At 55.1% G+C, this 14599-nt stretch overlaps 3 protein-coding genes across 3 annotated transcripts; all 3 read left to right on the forward strand.

The window, feature by feature from the left end:
• Nucleotides 1-158: 158 nt before the first annotated feature.
• LOC131584167 (protocadherin beta-4-like) lies at nt 159-3583 on the forward strand. Its single transcript, XM_058848993.1, has one exon. The coding sequence runs from the start codon at nt 547-549 to the stop codon at nt 2989-2991; it is 2445 nt and encodes an 814-aa protein (XP_058704976.1). The 5' UTR covers nt 159-546; the 3' UTR covers nt 2992-3583.
• A 2948-nt stretch (nt 3584-6531) lies between these two features.
• On the forward strand, nt 6532-9342 carry LOC131583988 (protocadherin beta-15-like). The gene has a single exon (XM_058848670.1). It carries the CDS (start codon nt 6538-6540, stop codon nt 8980-8982), a length of 2445 nt encoding a protein of 814 aa, XP_058704653.1. The 5' UTR covers nt 6532-6537; the 3' UTR covers nt 8983-9342.
• Nucleotides 9343-10582: 1240 nt separating this feature from the next.
• On the forward strand, nt 10583-13434 carry LOC131584280 (protocadherin beta-4-like). Its single transcript, XM_058849198.1, has one exon. It carries the CDS (start codon nt 10971-10973, stop codon nt 13413-13415), a length of 2445 nt encoding a protein of 814 aa, XP_058705181.1. The 5' UTR covers nt 10583-10970; the 3' UTR covers nt 13416-13434.
• The last annotated feature ends 1165 nt before the right edge of the window (nt 13435-14599 follow it).

Raw genomic sequence — 14599 nt, forward strand, 5'->3', positions numbered from 1 at the left:
CATCGGCCCTTGCGTGCTCGGTTTGTCCTGCTGAGCGACGAGGCTGTGTGTTTCTGGTGTGGGTGTGGGCTTGCCGCTGGCCTGGGAAAGGGCGCATTGTGATGTTGGTGCCGGGTGTGTGGAAAGCTTTGGACTCTCGGTCCGGGGCGAGCGGCAGCGCGGGCTGCGGGCGGCGGCGGGCGCAGTTCCAGCGCGCACCGCTGGGTGGTGCCCTCGGCCAAGGCGGCGCCGAGCGGCTGCGGCAGCGGAGGCGGCCGAGCCCGGCCCGGCCCAGCCCAGCGCAGCTCGGCTCAGCGCAGCGCAGCTGAGCCCGAGCGAGCTGAGATCAGCGCAGCGCAGCCGGCCGGAGGTGGCAGCGGCTGCGGTGGCGAGCGCTGCCCCGTGTCAGCCGCTGCCGGCACCCGCCGGCTGTGTCAGGCGCCGCCGGCGGAATCGGAGGCAGCGAGAGAAGGCGCCCGGCCCGCCCTTGGCCGCTTTCGGCGGGGAATCACCGGGGACAGCCGCCACACCGAGCCCGGCCGCCGCCGCCGCCGCCGCCGCCGCGCCATGGCGATCGCAAGGCAAGTGCTTTGTCTGTCTGCTTTGCTGTGGCTGCCGCCCGCTCGCGCCGAGCCCATCCGCTACTCCGTAGCCGAGGAGGCGGAAAGCGGCTCCCTGGTAGGCGAGCTGGCGGAGGACGCGGGGCTGACGCCGGCGCAGCTCTCGGCTCGCCGCGCCCGCCTGGTGTCGGAGGACGGCCGGCAGCATTTTGCCTTAGAGCGCGGCTCCGGCCGCGTGCTCGTGGCGGGGAGGCTGGACCGGGAGGAGCTGTGCGGCCAGTCCGCCACCTGCGTGCTCCCCTTCGAGCTGCTGCTCTCCAACCCGCTGCAGTTCTTTCGGGTCGAGGTGGCTCTGGAGGATATCAATGACCATTCACCTGTTTTTCCCGAGGAGCATGTCTCTTTTAAGATTCTTGAGACAAGTGAGCCAGGCTCTCGTTTCCCATTGGTGGTGGCTCGGGATCTCGATATTGGCCTCAATACAGTCCAGACATACAGCATCTCTCCAGAGAATAAGTATTTCAGTGTCTCTTATGGCAGTCACAGTGAGAATGACAGAAGCGTGGAACTTGTTTTGGAAAAGCCGCTAGATAGAGAGGACCAGGAAGAGATGAGTTTTAGTCTCATTGCTGTGGATGGTGGCTCTCCAGCGCGAAGTGGGACCACCCAAGTCAACATTATTGTTCTAGACGTAAATGACAACGCTCCTGTCTTCACACAGAAAACCTATGTTTGTAAGGTTTTGGAAAACTCACCACAGGGTTCTGCAGTTTTGCGTGTGGTTGCAGCTGATCGGGATACAGGAGTTAATGGAGACATCACTTATGAGTTCAGCCAACCACTGAGTCAAACTGACAGCCCATTCACAATTGACTCTAGGAGTGGGGAAATTAGACTCACAAAACCTCTGGACTATGAGGCAGCACAAAGTCACGAGCTGAGTGTGAGAGCCACAGATGGTGGTGGGCTCTCAGCCATCTGCAAAGTGCTGGTGGAGGTGGTGGATGTGAATGACAATGCCCCAGAGGTGGTGGTCAGCTCCTTCAGCAGTCCCCTCCCCGAGAACACAGCGCCCGGCACGGTGGTTGCCCTGTTTACGGTCAGGGACCGGGATTCTGGGGCCAACGGGAAGATCTCGTGTGGCCTCGAGGATCAGCTCTTCTTCTCGCTGCGGCCAGCCTATAAGAATTACTATGAGCTGGTGACAGTGAGCGCGCTGGACCGCGAGGAGACGGCTCGCTACATCCTCAGGGTGACGGCAGCAGACGCGGGGTCGCCTCCTCTGACGAGCACGCAGACCTTCACCGTGGACATCTCGGATGTCAATGACAACGCTCCCGTCTTCAACCAGACGTCGTACACCATGTACGTGCGTGAGAACAACGTGCCCACGGTGTTTGTTGGGGCCGTCAGCGCTGCCGATGCTGACGTGGGGCTCAATGGCAAGGTGAGCTATTCCCTGGCAGCGGTGCAAGCGGCAGAGGGGCCTTGGTGCTCGTGCGTGTCTGTGAACTCTGAGAACGGGCACGTGTTTGTGCTGCGGCCCCTGGACTACGAGCGCTTGAGGCAGACGGAGGTGACGGTCAGTGCCTCTGACGCGGGCTCTCCTCCCCTCAGAGCCAACGTCAGCGTCCGCCTCGTGGTGCTGGACGAGAACGACAACGCCCCGCTGGTGCTGTACCCAGGCCAGGAGAGCAGCCCAGCGTCCAGTGAGCTGGTGCCCGTGTCGGCTGAGGCGGGCTACCTGATCACCAAAGTGGTGGCCGTGGATGCCGACTCCGGGCAGAACTCGTGGCTCTCGTACCACCTGCTGAGGGCCAGCGAGCCAGGGCTGTTCACGGTGGGTGTCCACAGCGGGGAGGTGCGTCTGAGGAGGCCGGTGACGGAGAGAGACAGCGTGAGGCAGAAGCTCCTTGTCCTGGTCAGAGACAACGGCAAGCCGCCCCTGTCGGCCACGGCAGCTGTGAGCGCGCTCCTGCTCAAGGACTTGTCAGACGTGCGCCTCCCCGGGCACGGCAGCCCGGCCCCAGAGGATCAGGGTGGCTCCCTGACCACCTATTTAATCATTGCCCTGGTGTGTGTCTCCCTGCTCTTCCTCGTCTCCACCGCACTCTTTGTGGCTCGCAAGGTGTGCAAGAGAAAGGAGCTGAAGGCTGGCCATGTGCTTTATGGTGCCGACAACTTGCAGAGCGGCCTGGCCGATGGGGCCGCTGCAGGGAGCCTGCCCCGCGCCTATTGCTACGAGATCAGCCTCACAACGGGCTCGGGCAACAGCGAGTTCAAATTCCTCAAGCCCATCCTCCCCAGCGTGCCACCACAGCACTGCGCCGTGGGCCAGGGCCCGGAGGATGAACAGCATTTCCCCCGTGTGTCTGTCAGCACCGAGGACACGGCACCAGACAATCCTGGCACTCTCTCTGCAGGACACTTCAATTCTCTTTCCTTCAACTAGCTGGGCTCTGCACTGCCAGAGGCTTCGATGCCTCTTGGAGATTTGGATCCAGGCAGCAGCATTTGGCAGTGGTTCCTCCAGAGAAAACTTGTGTTTCCAAATGCCATGACAAATTTCCTTCATATTCTAAGTCAGAATAGAAGTTGTCCGGTTCTCCAGAAGGGAAATGTAGAAGCAAGTTAGACAAAGTTGAGCTCTCACTCTGGCTGTGATATGCTTCAGCTGTGTTCTGGTCTTTTCTGATAGACTTTAAGAAGGGGGCTAGTACTCCAGCTATTCTCCTGTATCTCTTGCTATCAGACCAGTCCGTGAAACTCTTATTTTTTCATTGCTATAACACAATGGCACAGTTTTGTAGACAAGTCACACACTTGCTGCAATAGCCCAATGCTCTTTGCCCAGCTCAGAAAAGCGACTTACTTCTGAATACTCTGTCATGATGTTCTGTTTAGCATAGGGCTTTTTCTTTCTGGGGATTTGGAGGTCTCTGTCTATGTGGGCTTTGTATTTTATGCTTTCCTCTCAGTATGTCTGTCTGTTCACCATTTGTTGCATTGGCCGATGCTCCACCAATGCTGCCCAGTGAAAGAGTGAATTTGTCCCATCCAGCCATTGCTGTGCTGCAGTTCCAGCTCTGCAGAGTAAAAGGCTGTTTTGTCCCTATTGGTACAGGGCTCTCATCTTCTTCAAGGCAGAGAGGAGTAGGAAAATGCACAAAAACATCTTTTATCTAGTGTGTATTTGTGTTCTGTACACTTGGGATTGTCTTGGAAATTCGGCACTGAAAGATGCATTAGGATAGGCTATAACTGTGGAGAGTCATGAAAACTTCTTAATTGTCTTTATGAGCATGAGAACACCACTTGTCCATGAAATATTGTTGCAGTCAGCAACCTCGGGATCTCGTCCAGGGAAGCAGCAGGGTTCTGGGGACCAGCATGAAACACCAACGTAACGGGCTCCCGTTCATGAAACCATTTATTCAGCATGAGAACAAACTCAGGTCCAGAACAAAGAGCCCCGAACAGAGGCACAGCAGGGGTTTTTGAGGGACAGAACCGAGGGTTTACACCTTTGAGGGTGGAGTTCAGGGTCAGGGACCATTAGAAACACACCAAGGGAGAACCCCCCAGGGACTCAAACCCAATCAGAACTCCTGGGCCGCCCTTCACAAGGGGTTTGGGGTGGAACAATGTTAACTCTTTGTCTCCCTGAGGCCGCTGCCACAAAATATGATTTTCTGGAGTTAGAATCAAGCAGAACTTGAAAACAGGACTTCGAGTTTTCTTTCCTCATTCTTCTTTCTGAATTCAGAGGATTCTTGTTGGTACTGGAAAGCTGTCCCTACAGAATTTTCTCCATTTTTGATAGAGTATTTCCATTCTCTTTATGCCCTTTTTCTTTTTATTCACTATCTATCACTGCGCCATGGGCCAGGGCTCGGAGGATGAACAGCATTTCCCCTGTGTCCCTTCAGCACCGAGGACACGGCACCAGACAATCCTGGCACTCTCTCTGCAGGACACTTCAATTCTCTTTCCTTCAACTAGCTGGGCTCTGCACTGCCAGGGGCTTCAGTGCCCATGGGAGGAGTGGATCCGGGCAGCAGCAGGTGGCAATGGATTCTCCAGAGAAAACTTGTGTTTCCAATTGTCATAAGTAATTTCCCTCATATTCTAAGTCAGAACAGAAGTTGTCAGGTTTTCAAAAAGAGAAAAATAGAAGCAAATAAAAGAAAGTTGGGCTCTGACTCTGGCAGTGATATACTTCATCTCTGATATGGTCATTTCTGATAGGCTTTAAGAAGGCGGTTAGCACTCCAGCTATTCTCCTGTATCTCTTGCTGTCAGACCAGACCATGAAACCCATATTTTTTCATTGCTATAACACAATGGCACAGTTGTGTAGATAAATTTAATGTTTGCTGAAATGGCCCAAAGCCCTTTGTCCAGCTCAGAAAAGCGAGGTACTTCTGAATACTGTGTCATGATCTTTTGTTAGCATGGGGCTTTTTCCCTTTGGGGATTTGGAGGTCTCTGTCTATGTGGGCTTTGTGTGTAAGACTTTCTTCTCAGTATGTCTGTCTGTTCGGCCCTTGTGCATCTGCTGATGCTTCACTAATGCTGCCCTGTGAAAGAGTGAATTTGTCCCATCCAGCCATTGCAATGCTGACAATTCAAGCTCTGTAGGGTAAAAGGCTGTTTTGACCCTATTGGTACAGGGCTCTCATCTTCTTCAAGTCAGAGAGGAGTAGGAAAATGCACAAAATCATCCTTTATCTAATGTGTATTTGTGTTCTGTACACCTGGGATAGTCTTGGAAATTTAGCAGCGAAAGATGCATTAGGGCAGGCTGTAACTGTGGAGAGTTATGAGAACTTTTAATTCTCGTTATGAGCATGAGAACACCACTTATCCATGAAATATAATTTTCTGGAGTTAGAATCAAGCAGAACTTGAAAACAGAACATTGAGTTTTCTTTCCTCATTCTTCTTTCTGAATTCAGCGGCTTCTTGTTGGGACTAGAAAGCTGTCCCTACAGAGGTTTCTCCATTTTTCTTAGAGCATTTGCATTCCAATTTTTTCCCTTTCTCCTTTTATCTACTTTACTGTACTGAGAATTATTTTGCTCATTCCTGGTTAGAAGGAGTGCAAACCCAGCTATAATAACTGGTTGTCTGAGCGATGTCTGTGATGCATGGAATATTCATAAAGACACCCTCAAGTTGTATTGTGCTGAAGTGAGAAACATTAACATCGGTATAAGTCTGAATTTAAAAATTGTAAAGATATGTAGAATCGAAATAAAGAGATCACCCTGACTACTTACGTGGACACAGAATTCTTTGTAGAGACGTTCTCTCTGGGAAAGAGTTGTCAAGGCTCTTCAAGCTTCAGCGAGGTTGTTTCTCACAATGTCCTTTCTTCAAAGGGAAGGGTGGATTCAGTTGCTGAGCGTGGAGATGCTGGCGGGGAGTTTCCATTTGCTGCCCGTGCTGTCAGCATCGGCCGTTGCGTGCTCGGTTTGTCCTGCTGAGCGATGAGGCTGTGTGTTTCTGGTGTGGGTGTGGGCTTGCCGCTGGCCTGGGAAAGGGCGCATTGTGATGTTGGCGCCGGGTGTGTGGAAAGCTTTGGACTCTCGGTCCGGGGCGAGCGGCAGCGCGGGCTGCGGGCGGCGGCGGGCGCAGTTCCAGCGCGCACCGCTGGGTGGTGCCCTCGGCCAAGGCGGCGCCGAGCGGCTGCGGCAGCGGAGGCGGCCGAGCCCGGCCCGGCCCAGCCCAGCGCAGCTCGGCTCAGCGCAGCGCAGCTGAGCCCGAGCGAGCTGAGATCAGCGCAGCGCAGCCGGCCGGAGGTGGCAGCGGCTGCGGTGGCGAGCGCTGCCCCGTGTCAGCCGCTGCCGGCACCCGCCGGCTGTGTCAGGCGCCGCCGGCGGAATCGGAGGCAGCGAGAGAAGGCGCCCGGCTCGCCCTTGGCCGCTTTCGGCGGGGAATCACCGGGGACAGCCGCCACACCGAGCCCGGCCGCCGCCGCCGCCGCCGCCGCGCCATGGCGATCGCAAGGCAAGTGTTTTGTCTGTCTGCTTTGCTGTGGCTGCCGCCCGCTCGCGCCGAGCCCATCCGCTACTCCGTAGCCGAGGAGGCGGAAAGCGGCTCCCTGGTAGGCGAGCTGGCGGAGGACGCGGGGCTGACGCCGGCGCAGCTCTCGGCTCGCCGCGCCCGCCTGGTGTCGGAGGACGGCCGGCAGCATTTTGCCTTAGAGCGCGGCTCCGGCCGCCTGCTCGTGGCGGGGAGGCTGGACCGGGAGGAGCTGTGCGGCCAGTCCGCCACCTGCATGCTCCCCTTCGAGCTGCTGCTCTCCAACCCCCTGCAGTTCTTTCGGATCGAGGTGGCTCTGGAGGATATCAATGACCATTCACCTGTTTTCCCTGAGGAAGAAGTGTCTTTTGACATACCGGAGACAAGCGAGCCAGGCTCTCATTTCCCATTGGAGGTGGCTCGGGACCTCGATATTGGCAGCAACACAGTCCAGACATACAGCATCTCTCCTGAGAACAAGTATTTTAGTTTATCTTATGGGATTCATTTTGCAGGCAAGAAGTATCTGGAACTGGTCTTAGAAAAGCCACTAGATAGAGAAGAGCAGGCAGAGATGGGTTTCCGTGTCATTGCTGTAGATGGGGGCTCTCCTCCCAGGACTGGGACAACTGAAGTGAAAATTGTCATACTAGATGCAAATGACAATGCTCCCATCTTCACACAGGCGGTGTACATTGGGAAAGTTTTGGAGAATATGCCAGAAGGCTCTGTGGTTCTGATGGTACTAGCAACGGATCAGGATGCCGGAGTTAATGGGGAAATTTCCTATCAACTGAGGCAAGATGTGGGACAGAACAACTCACTATTTCTGATTGATCCCATAACTGGTGAAATTAAACTCACAAAACCTCTGGACTTTGAAGCAGCACGAAGTCATGAACTGAGTGTGAGAGCCAGAGATGGTGGAGGACTCTCAGCCATCTGCAAAGTGCTGGTGGAGGTGGTGGATGTGAATGACAATGCCCCAGAGGTGGTGGTCAGCTCCTTCAGCAGTCCCCTCCCCGAGAACACAGCGCCCGGCACGGTGGTTGCCCTGTTTACGGTCAGGGACCGGGATTCTGGGGCCAACGGGAAGATCTCGTGTGGCCTCGAGGATCAGCTCTTCTTCTCGCTGCGGCCAGCCTATAAGAATTACTATGAGCTGGTGACAGTGAGCGCGCTGGACCGCGAGGAGACGGCTCGCTACATCCTCAGGGTGACGGCAGCAGACGCGGGGTCGCCTCCTCTGACGAGCACGCAGACCTTCACCGTGGACATCTCGGATGTCAACGACAACGCTCCCGTCTTCAACCAGACGTCGTACACCATGTACGTGCGTGAGAACAACGTGCCCACGGTATTTGTTGGGGCCGTCAGTGCTGCCGATGCTGACGTGGGGCTCAATGGCAAGGTGAGCTATTCCCTGGCAGCGGTGCAAGCGGCAGAGGGGCCTTGGTGCTCGTGCGTGTCTGTGAACTCTGAGAACGGGCACGTGTTTGTGCTGCGGCCCCTGGACTACGAGCGCTTGAGGCAGACGGAGGTGACGGTCAGTGCCTCTGACGCGGGCTCTCCTCCCCTCAGGGCCAACGTCAGCATCCGCCTCGTGGTGCTGGACGAGAACGACAACGCCCCGCTGGTGCTGTACCCAGGCCAGGAGAGCAGCCCAGCGTCCAGTGAGCTGGTGCCCGTGTCGGCTGAGGCGGGCTACCTGATCACCAAAGTGGTGGCCGTGGATGCCGACTCCGGGCAGAACTCGTGGCTCTCGTACCACCTGCTGAGGGCCAGCGAGCCAGGGCTGTTCACGGTGGGTGTCCACAGCGGGGAGGTGCGTCTGAGGAGGCCGGTGACGGAGAGAGACAGCGTGAGGCAGAAGCTCCTTGTCCTGGTCAGAGACAACGGCAAGCCGCCCCTGTCGGCCACGGCAGCTGTGAGCGCGCTCCTGCTCAAGGACTTGTCAGACGTGCGCCTCCCCGGGCACGGCAGCCCGGCCCCAGAGGATCAGGGGGGCTCCCTGACCACCTATTTAATCATTGCCCTGGTGTGTGTCTCCTTGCTCTTCCTCGTCTCCACCGCACTCTTTGTGGCTCGCAAGGTGTGCAAGAGAAAGGAGCTGAAGGCTGGCCATGTGCTTTATGGTGCCGACAACTTGCAGAGCGGCCTGGCCGATGGGGCCGCTGCAGGGAGCCTGCCCCACGCCTATTGCTACGAGATCAGCCTCACAACGGGCTCGGGCAACAGCGAGTTCAAATTCCTCAAGCCCATCCTCCCCAGCCTGCCACCACAGCACTGCGCCGTGGGCCAGGGCCCGGAGGATGAACAGCATTTCCCCTGTGTCCCTGTCAGCACCGAGGACACGGCACCAGAAAATCCTGGCACTCTCTCCGCAGGACACTTCAATTCTCTTTCCTTCAACTAGCTGGGCTCTGCACTGACAGAGGCTTCAATGCTCGTTGGAGATTGGGATCCAGGCAGCTGCAGGTGACAATCTTTCCTCCAGAGAAAACTTGTGTTTCCAAATGCCATAACCAATTTCCCTCATATTCTAAGTCGGAATAGAAGTTATCAGGTTCTCCAAAAAGAGAAAAATAGAAGCAAATAAAAGAAAGTCGAGCTCTCACTCTGGCAGTAATATACTTCATCTTTGATATGGTCATTTCTGATAGGCTTTAAGAAGGCAGTTTGCACTCCAGCTAAGCTCCTGTGCCTGGTGCTGTCAGTCCGGACCATGACCCTCTTATTCATTGTTATAACACAATGGCACATTTGGTTAGACAAATCTCACGCTTGTTGAAATAGCTCAAAGCCCTTTGTCCAGCCCAGAAAAGCAAGGCACTTCTGAATACCAATTTGTGATGTCTTGTTAGCATTGTTTTTTTCTTTCTGGGGCTTAGGAGGTCTCTCTCTGAGATATTTGGGCTTTGTGTGTAACACTTTTATATCAGGATGTCTGTCTGTTCACCCTTTGTGCATCTGTAGATGCTGCCGTAGTGCTGCCCTGTGAAAGAGTGAATTTGTCCCATCCAGCCATTGCTGTGCTGGTAAGTCCAGCTCTGTAGAGTAAAAGGAAATTTTTACCCCATGAGTACAGGAGTCTTCTTCAAGACATAGAGGAGCTGGAAAATGCAAAGTAAAATCTTATTTTAACCTGCTTTTGGGTTTGGTGTCCTGTCCCACTCAGATTGGCTTGGAAATGCAGCACCAGAAGATGCAATAGGGTAGGCTATAAGTGTGGAGAATCACGAAAATGTATTAATTGTCTTCACGTGCATGAGAACACCACAAGTCCATGAAATATAACTTTCTGGAGGTGGAATCAAGCAGAACTTGAAAACAGTACTTTGAGTTTTCGTTCCTCATTCTTGTTTCTGAATTCAGGAGATTCATGCTGGTACTAGAAAGCTGTCCCTACAGGATTTACTCCATATGTGTTAGAGCGTTTGCATTCTCATTTTTGCCCTTTCTCTTTTTATGGCTGTATAGAGCATTATTTAGCTCATTCCTGATGAGAAAGACAGCAAGCCCATCTAAAACTACTGGTTGTTTAATGATGTCTGTGATGCATGAAGTATTCATAAAGACACTCTCAAGTTGTATTGTGCTGAAGTTAGAACGTTTAACATTGGTATAACTCTCAGTTTAAAAACTGTAAAAATATCTAGAATTGAAATAAAGACTGACTACTTACCTGGAGACAAAATTCTTTGCAGAGATGTACTTTCTGGGAAAGACCTCTCAAGGCTCTTCAAGCTTCTGCGAGGGTTTTTCTCACTCTGTCCCTTGACAGAAGGGATGGGTGTTTTCAGTTTTTGAGCGTGGAGATGCAGGCGGGGAGTTTCCATTTGCTGCCTGTGCTGTCAGCATCGGCCCTTGCGTGCTCGGTTTGTCCTGCTGAGCGATGAGGCTGTGTGTTTCTGGTGTGGGTGTGGGCTTGCCGCTGGCCTGGGAAAGGGCGCGTTGTGATGTTGGTGCCGGGTGTGTGGAAAGCTTTGGACTCTCGGTCCGGGGCGAGCGGCAGCGCGGGCTGCGGGCGGCGGCGGGCGCAGTTCCAGCGCGCACCGCTGGGTGGTGCCCTCGGCCAAGGCGGCGCCGAGCGGCTGCGGCAGCGGAGGCGGCCGAGCCCGGCCCGGCCCAGCCCAGCGCAGCTCGGCTCAGCGCAGCGCAGCTGAGCCCGAGCGAGCTGAGATCAGCGCAGCGCAGCCGGCCGGAGGTGGCAGCGGCTGCGGTGGCGAGCGCTGCCCCGTGTCAGCCGCTGCCGGCACCCGCCGGCTGTGTCAGGCGCCGCCGGCGGAATCGGAGGCAGCGAGAGAAGGCGCCCGGCCCGCCCTTGGCCGCTTTCGGCGGGGAATCACCGGGGACAGCCGCCACACCGAGCCCGGCCGCCGCCGCCGCCGCCGCCGCCGCGCCATGGCGATCGCAAGGCAAGTGCTTTGTCTGTCTGCTTTGCTGTGGCTGCCGCCCGCTCGCGCCGAGCCCATCCGCTACTCCGTAGCCGAGGAGGCGGAAAGCGGCTCCCTGGTAGGCGAGCTGGCGGAGGACGCGGGGCTGACGCCGGCGCAGCTCTCGGCTCGCCGCGCCCGCCTGGTGTCGGAGGACGGCCGGCAGCATTTTGCCTTAGAGCGCGGCTCCGGCCGCCTGCTCGTGGCGGGGAGGCTGGACCGGGAGGAGCTGTGCGGCCAGTCCGCCACCTGCATGCTCCCCTTCGAGCTGCTGCTCTCCAACCCCCTGCAGTTCTTTCGGATCGAGGTGGCTCTGGAGGATATCAATGACCATTCACCTGTTTTCCCCGAGGAACGAGTGACTTTTGACATCCCTGAAACGAGCGACCAGGGTTCGCGTTTCCCGTTGGAGGTGGCTCAGGACCTCGATATTGGCAGCAACACAGTCCAGACATACAGCATCTCTCCAGAGAACGAATATTTTAGTGTCTCCTATGGAAGCCGGAGTGAGGATGACAAATACGTTGAACTTGTTTTGGAGAAGCCACTAGACAGAGAGGAGCTGGCAGAGATGAGTTTCAGTGTTATTGCTGTTGATGGGGGCTCTCCTCCCAGGACTGGGACAACTGAAGTGGAAATTGTCATTCTAGATGCAAATGACAATGCTCCCATATTCACACAGGAGCGTTTTTTTGGAAAAGTCCTGGAGAACATGCCAGAAGGGTCTGTAGTGCTGACTGTGCTGGCAAGAGATCAGGATGCAGGAGTTTATGGGGAAATTTCCTATCAATTCAGCCAAGCAATGGGACACAGCAGTTCAGCATTTGTGATTGATCCCATAACTGGTGAAATTAAACTCACAAAACCTCTGGACTTCGAGGAAGCAGACACTTACGAACTGCGTGTAAGAGCCAGAGATGGTGGGGGACTCTCAGCAATCTGCAAAGTGCTTGTGGAGGTGGTGGATGTGAATGACAATGCCCCAGAGGTGGTGGTCAGCTCCTTCAGCAGTCCCCTCCCTGAGAACACAGCGCCCGGCACGGTGGTTGCCCTGTTTACGGTCAGGGACCGGGATTCTGGGGCCAACGGGAAGATCTCGTGTGGCCTCGAGGATCAGCTCTTCTTCTCGCTGCGGCCAGCCTATAAGAATTACTATGAGCTGGTGACAGTGAGCACGCTGGACCGCGAGGAGACGGCTCGCTACATCCTCAGGGTGACGGCAGCAGACGCGGGGTCGCCTCCTCTGACGAGCACGCAGACCTTCACCGTGGACATCTCGGATGTCAATGACAACGCCCCCGTCTTCAACCAGACGTCGTACACCATGTACGTGCGTGAGAACAACGTGCCCACGGTGTTTGTTGGAGCCGTCAGCGCTGCCGACGCTGACGTGGGGCTCAATGGCAAGGTGAGCTATTCCCTGGCAGCGGTGCAAGCGGCAGAGGGGCCTTGGTGCTCGTGCGTGTCTGTGAACTCTGAGAACGGGCACGTGTTTGTGCTGCGGCCCCTGGACTACGAGCGCTTGAGGCAGACGGAGGTGACGGTCAGTGCCTCTGACGCGGGCTCTCCTCCCCTCAGAGCCAACGTCAGCGTCCGCCTCGTGGTGCTGGACGAGAACGACAACGCCCCGCTGGTGCTGTACCCAGGCCAGGAGAGCAGCCCAGCGTCCAGTGAGCTGGTGCCCGTGTCGGCTGAGGCGGGCTACCTGATCACCAAAGTGGTGGCCGTGGATGCCGACTCCGGGCAGAACTCGTGGCTCTCGTACCACCTGCTGAGGGCCAGCGAGCCAGGGCTGTTCACGGTGGGTGTCCACAGCGGGGAGGTGCGTCTGAGGAGGCCGGTGACGGAGAGAGACAGCGTGAGGCAGAAGCTCCTTGTCCTGGTCAGAGACAACGGCAAGCCGCCCCTGTCGGCCACGGCAGCTGTGAGCGCGCTCCTGCTCAAGGACTTGTCAGACGTGCGCCTCCCCGGGCACGGCAGCCCGGCCCCAGAGGATCAGGGTGGCTCCCTGACCACCTATTTAATCATTGCCCTGGTGTGTGTCTCCCTGCTCTTCCTCGTCTCCACCGCACTCTTTGTGGCTCGCAAGGTGTGCAAGAGAAAGGAGCTGAAGGCTGGCCATGTGCTTTATGGTGCCGACAACTTGCAGAGCGGCCTGGGTGATGGGGCCGCTGCAGGGAGCCTGCCCCGCGCCTATTGCTACGAGATCAGCCTCACAACGGGCTCGGGCAACAGCGAGTTCAAATTCCTCAAGCCCATCCTCCCCAGCGTGCCACCACAGCACTGCGCCGTGGGCCAGGGCCCGGAGGATGAACAGCATTTCCCCCGTGTCCCTGTCAGCACCGAGGACACGGCACCAGACAATCCTGGCACTCTCTCTGCAGGACACTTCAATTCTCTTTCCTTCAACTAGCTGGGCTCTGCACTGCCAGAGGCTTCGATGCCTGTTGGAAATTTGGATCCAGGCAGAAGCATTTGGCAGTGGTTCCTCCAGAGAAAAGTTGTGGTTCCAAATGCCATGACAAATTTCCTTCATATTCTAAGTCAGAATAGAAGTTGTCAGGTTCTCCAAAAGGGAAAAGTAGAAGCAAGTTAGACAAAGTTCAGCTCTCACTCTGGGTGTGATACGCTTCATCTGTGTTCTGGTCTTTTCTGATAGACTTTATGAAGGGGGTTAATACTCCAGCTATTCTCCTGTATCTCTTGCTATCAGACCAGTCCGTGAAACTCTTATTTTTTCATTGCTATAACACAATGGCACAGTTGTGTAGACACTTCACACACTTGCTGCAATAGCCCAATGCTCTTTGCCCAGCTCAGAAAAGCGACTTACTTCTGAATACTGTGTCATGATGCTCTGTTTAGCATAGGGCTTTTTCTTTCTGGGGATTTGGAGGTCTCTGTCTATGTGGGCTTTGTGTTTTATGCTTTCCTCTCAGTATGTCTGTCTGTTCACCATTTGTGCATCTGCTGATGCTTCAGTAGATGCTGCTCTCTCAAAGAGTGAATTTGTCCCATCCAGCCATTGCTGTGCTGCAGTTCCAGCTCTGCAGAGTAAAAGGCTGTTTTGACCCTATTGGTACAGGGCTCTCATCTTCTTCATGGCAGAGAGGAGTAGGAAAATGCACAAAATCATCCTTTATCTAGTGTGTATTTTTGTTATGTACACCTGGGATCGCCTAGGAAATTCAGCACTGAAAGATGCATTAGGATAGGCTATAACTGTGGAGAGTCATGAAAACTTCTTAATTGTCTTTATGAGCATGAGAACACCACTTGTCCATGAAATATAATTTTTTGGAGTTAGAATCAAGCAGAACTTGAGAACAGGACTTTGAGTTTTCTTTCCTCATTCTTCTTTCTGAATTCAGAGGCTTCTTGTTGGTACTAGAAAGCTGTCCCTACAGAATTTTCTCAATTTGTGATAGAGTATTTCCATTCTCCTTATGCCCTTTTTCTTTTTATTCACTATCTATCACTGCGCCATGGGCCAGGGCTCGGAGGATGAACAGCATTTCCCCTGTGTCCCTGTCAGCACCGAGGACATGGCACCAGACAATCCTGGCACTCTCTCTGCAGGACACTTCAATTCTCTTT

The sequence above is a fragment of the Poecile atricapillus genome, chromosome 13, assembly GCF_030490865.1.
Source record: "Poecile atricapillus isolate bPoeAtr1 chromosome 13, bPoeAtr1.hap1, whole genome shotgun sequence".
Taxonomy (NCBI): domain Eukaryota; kingdom Metazoa; phylum Chordata; class Aves; order Passeriformes; family Paridae; genus Poecile; species Poecile atricapillus.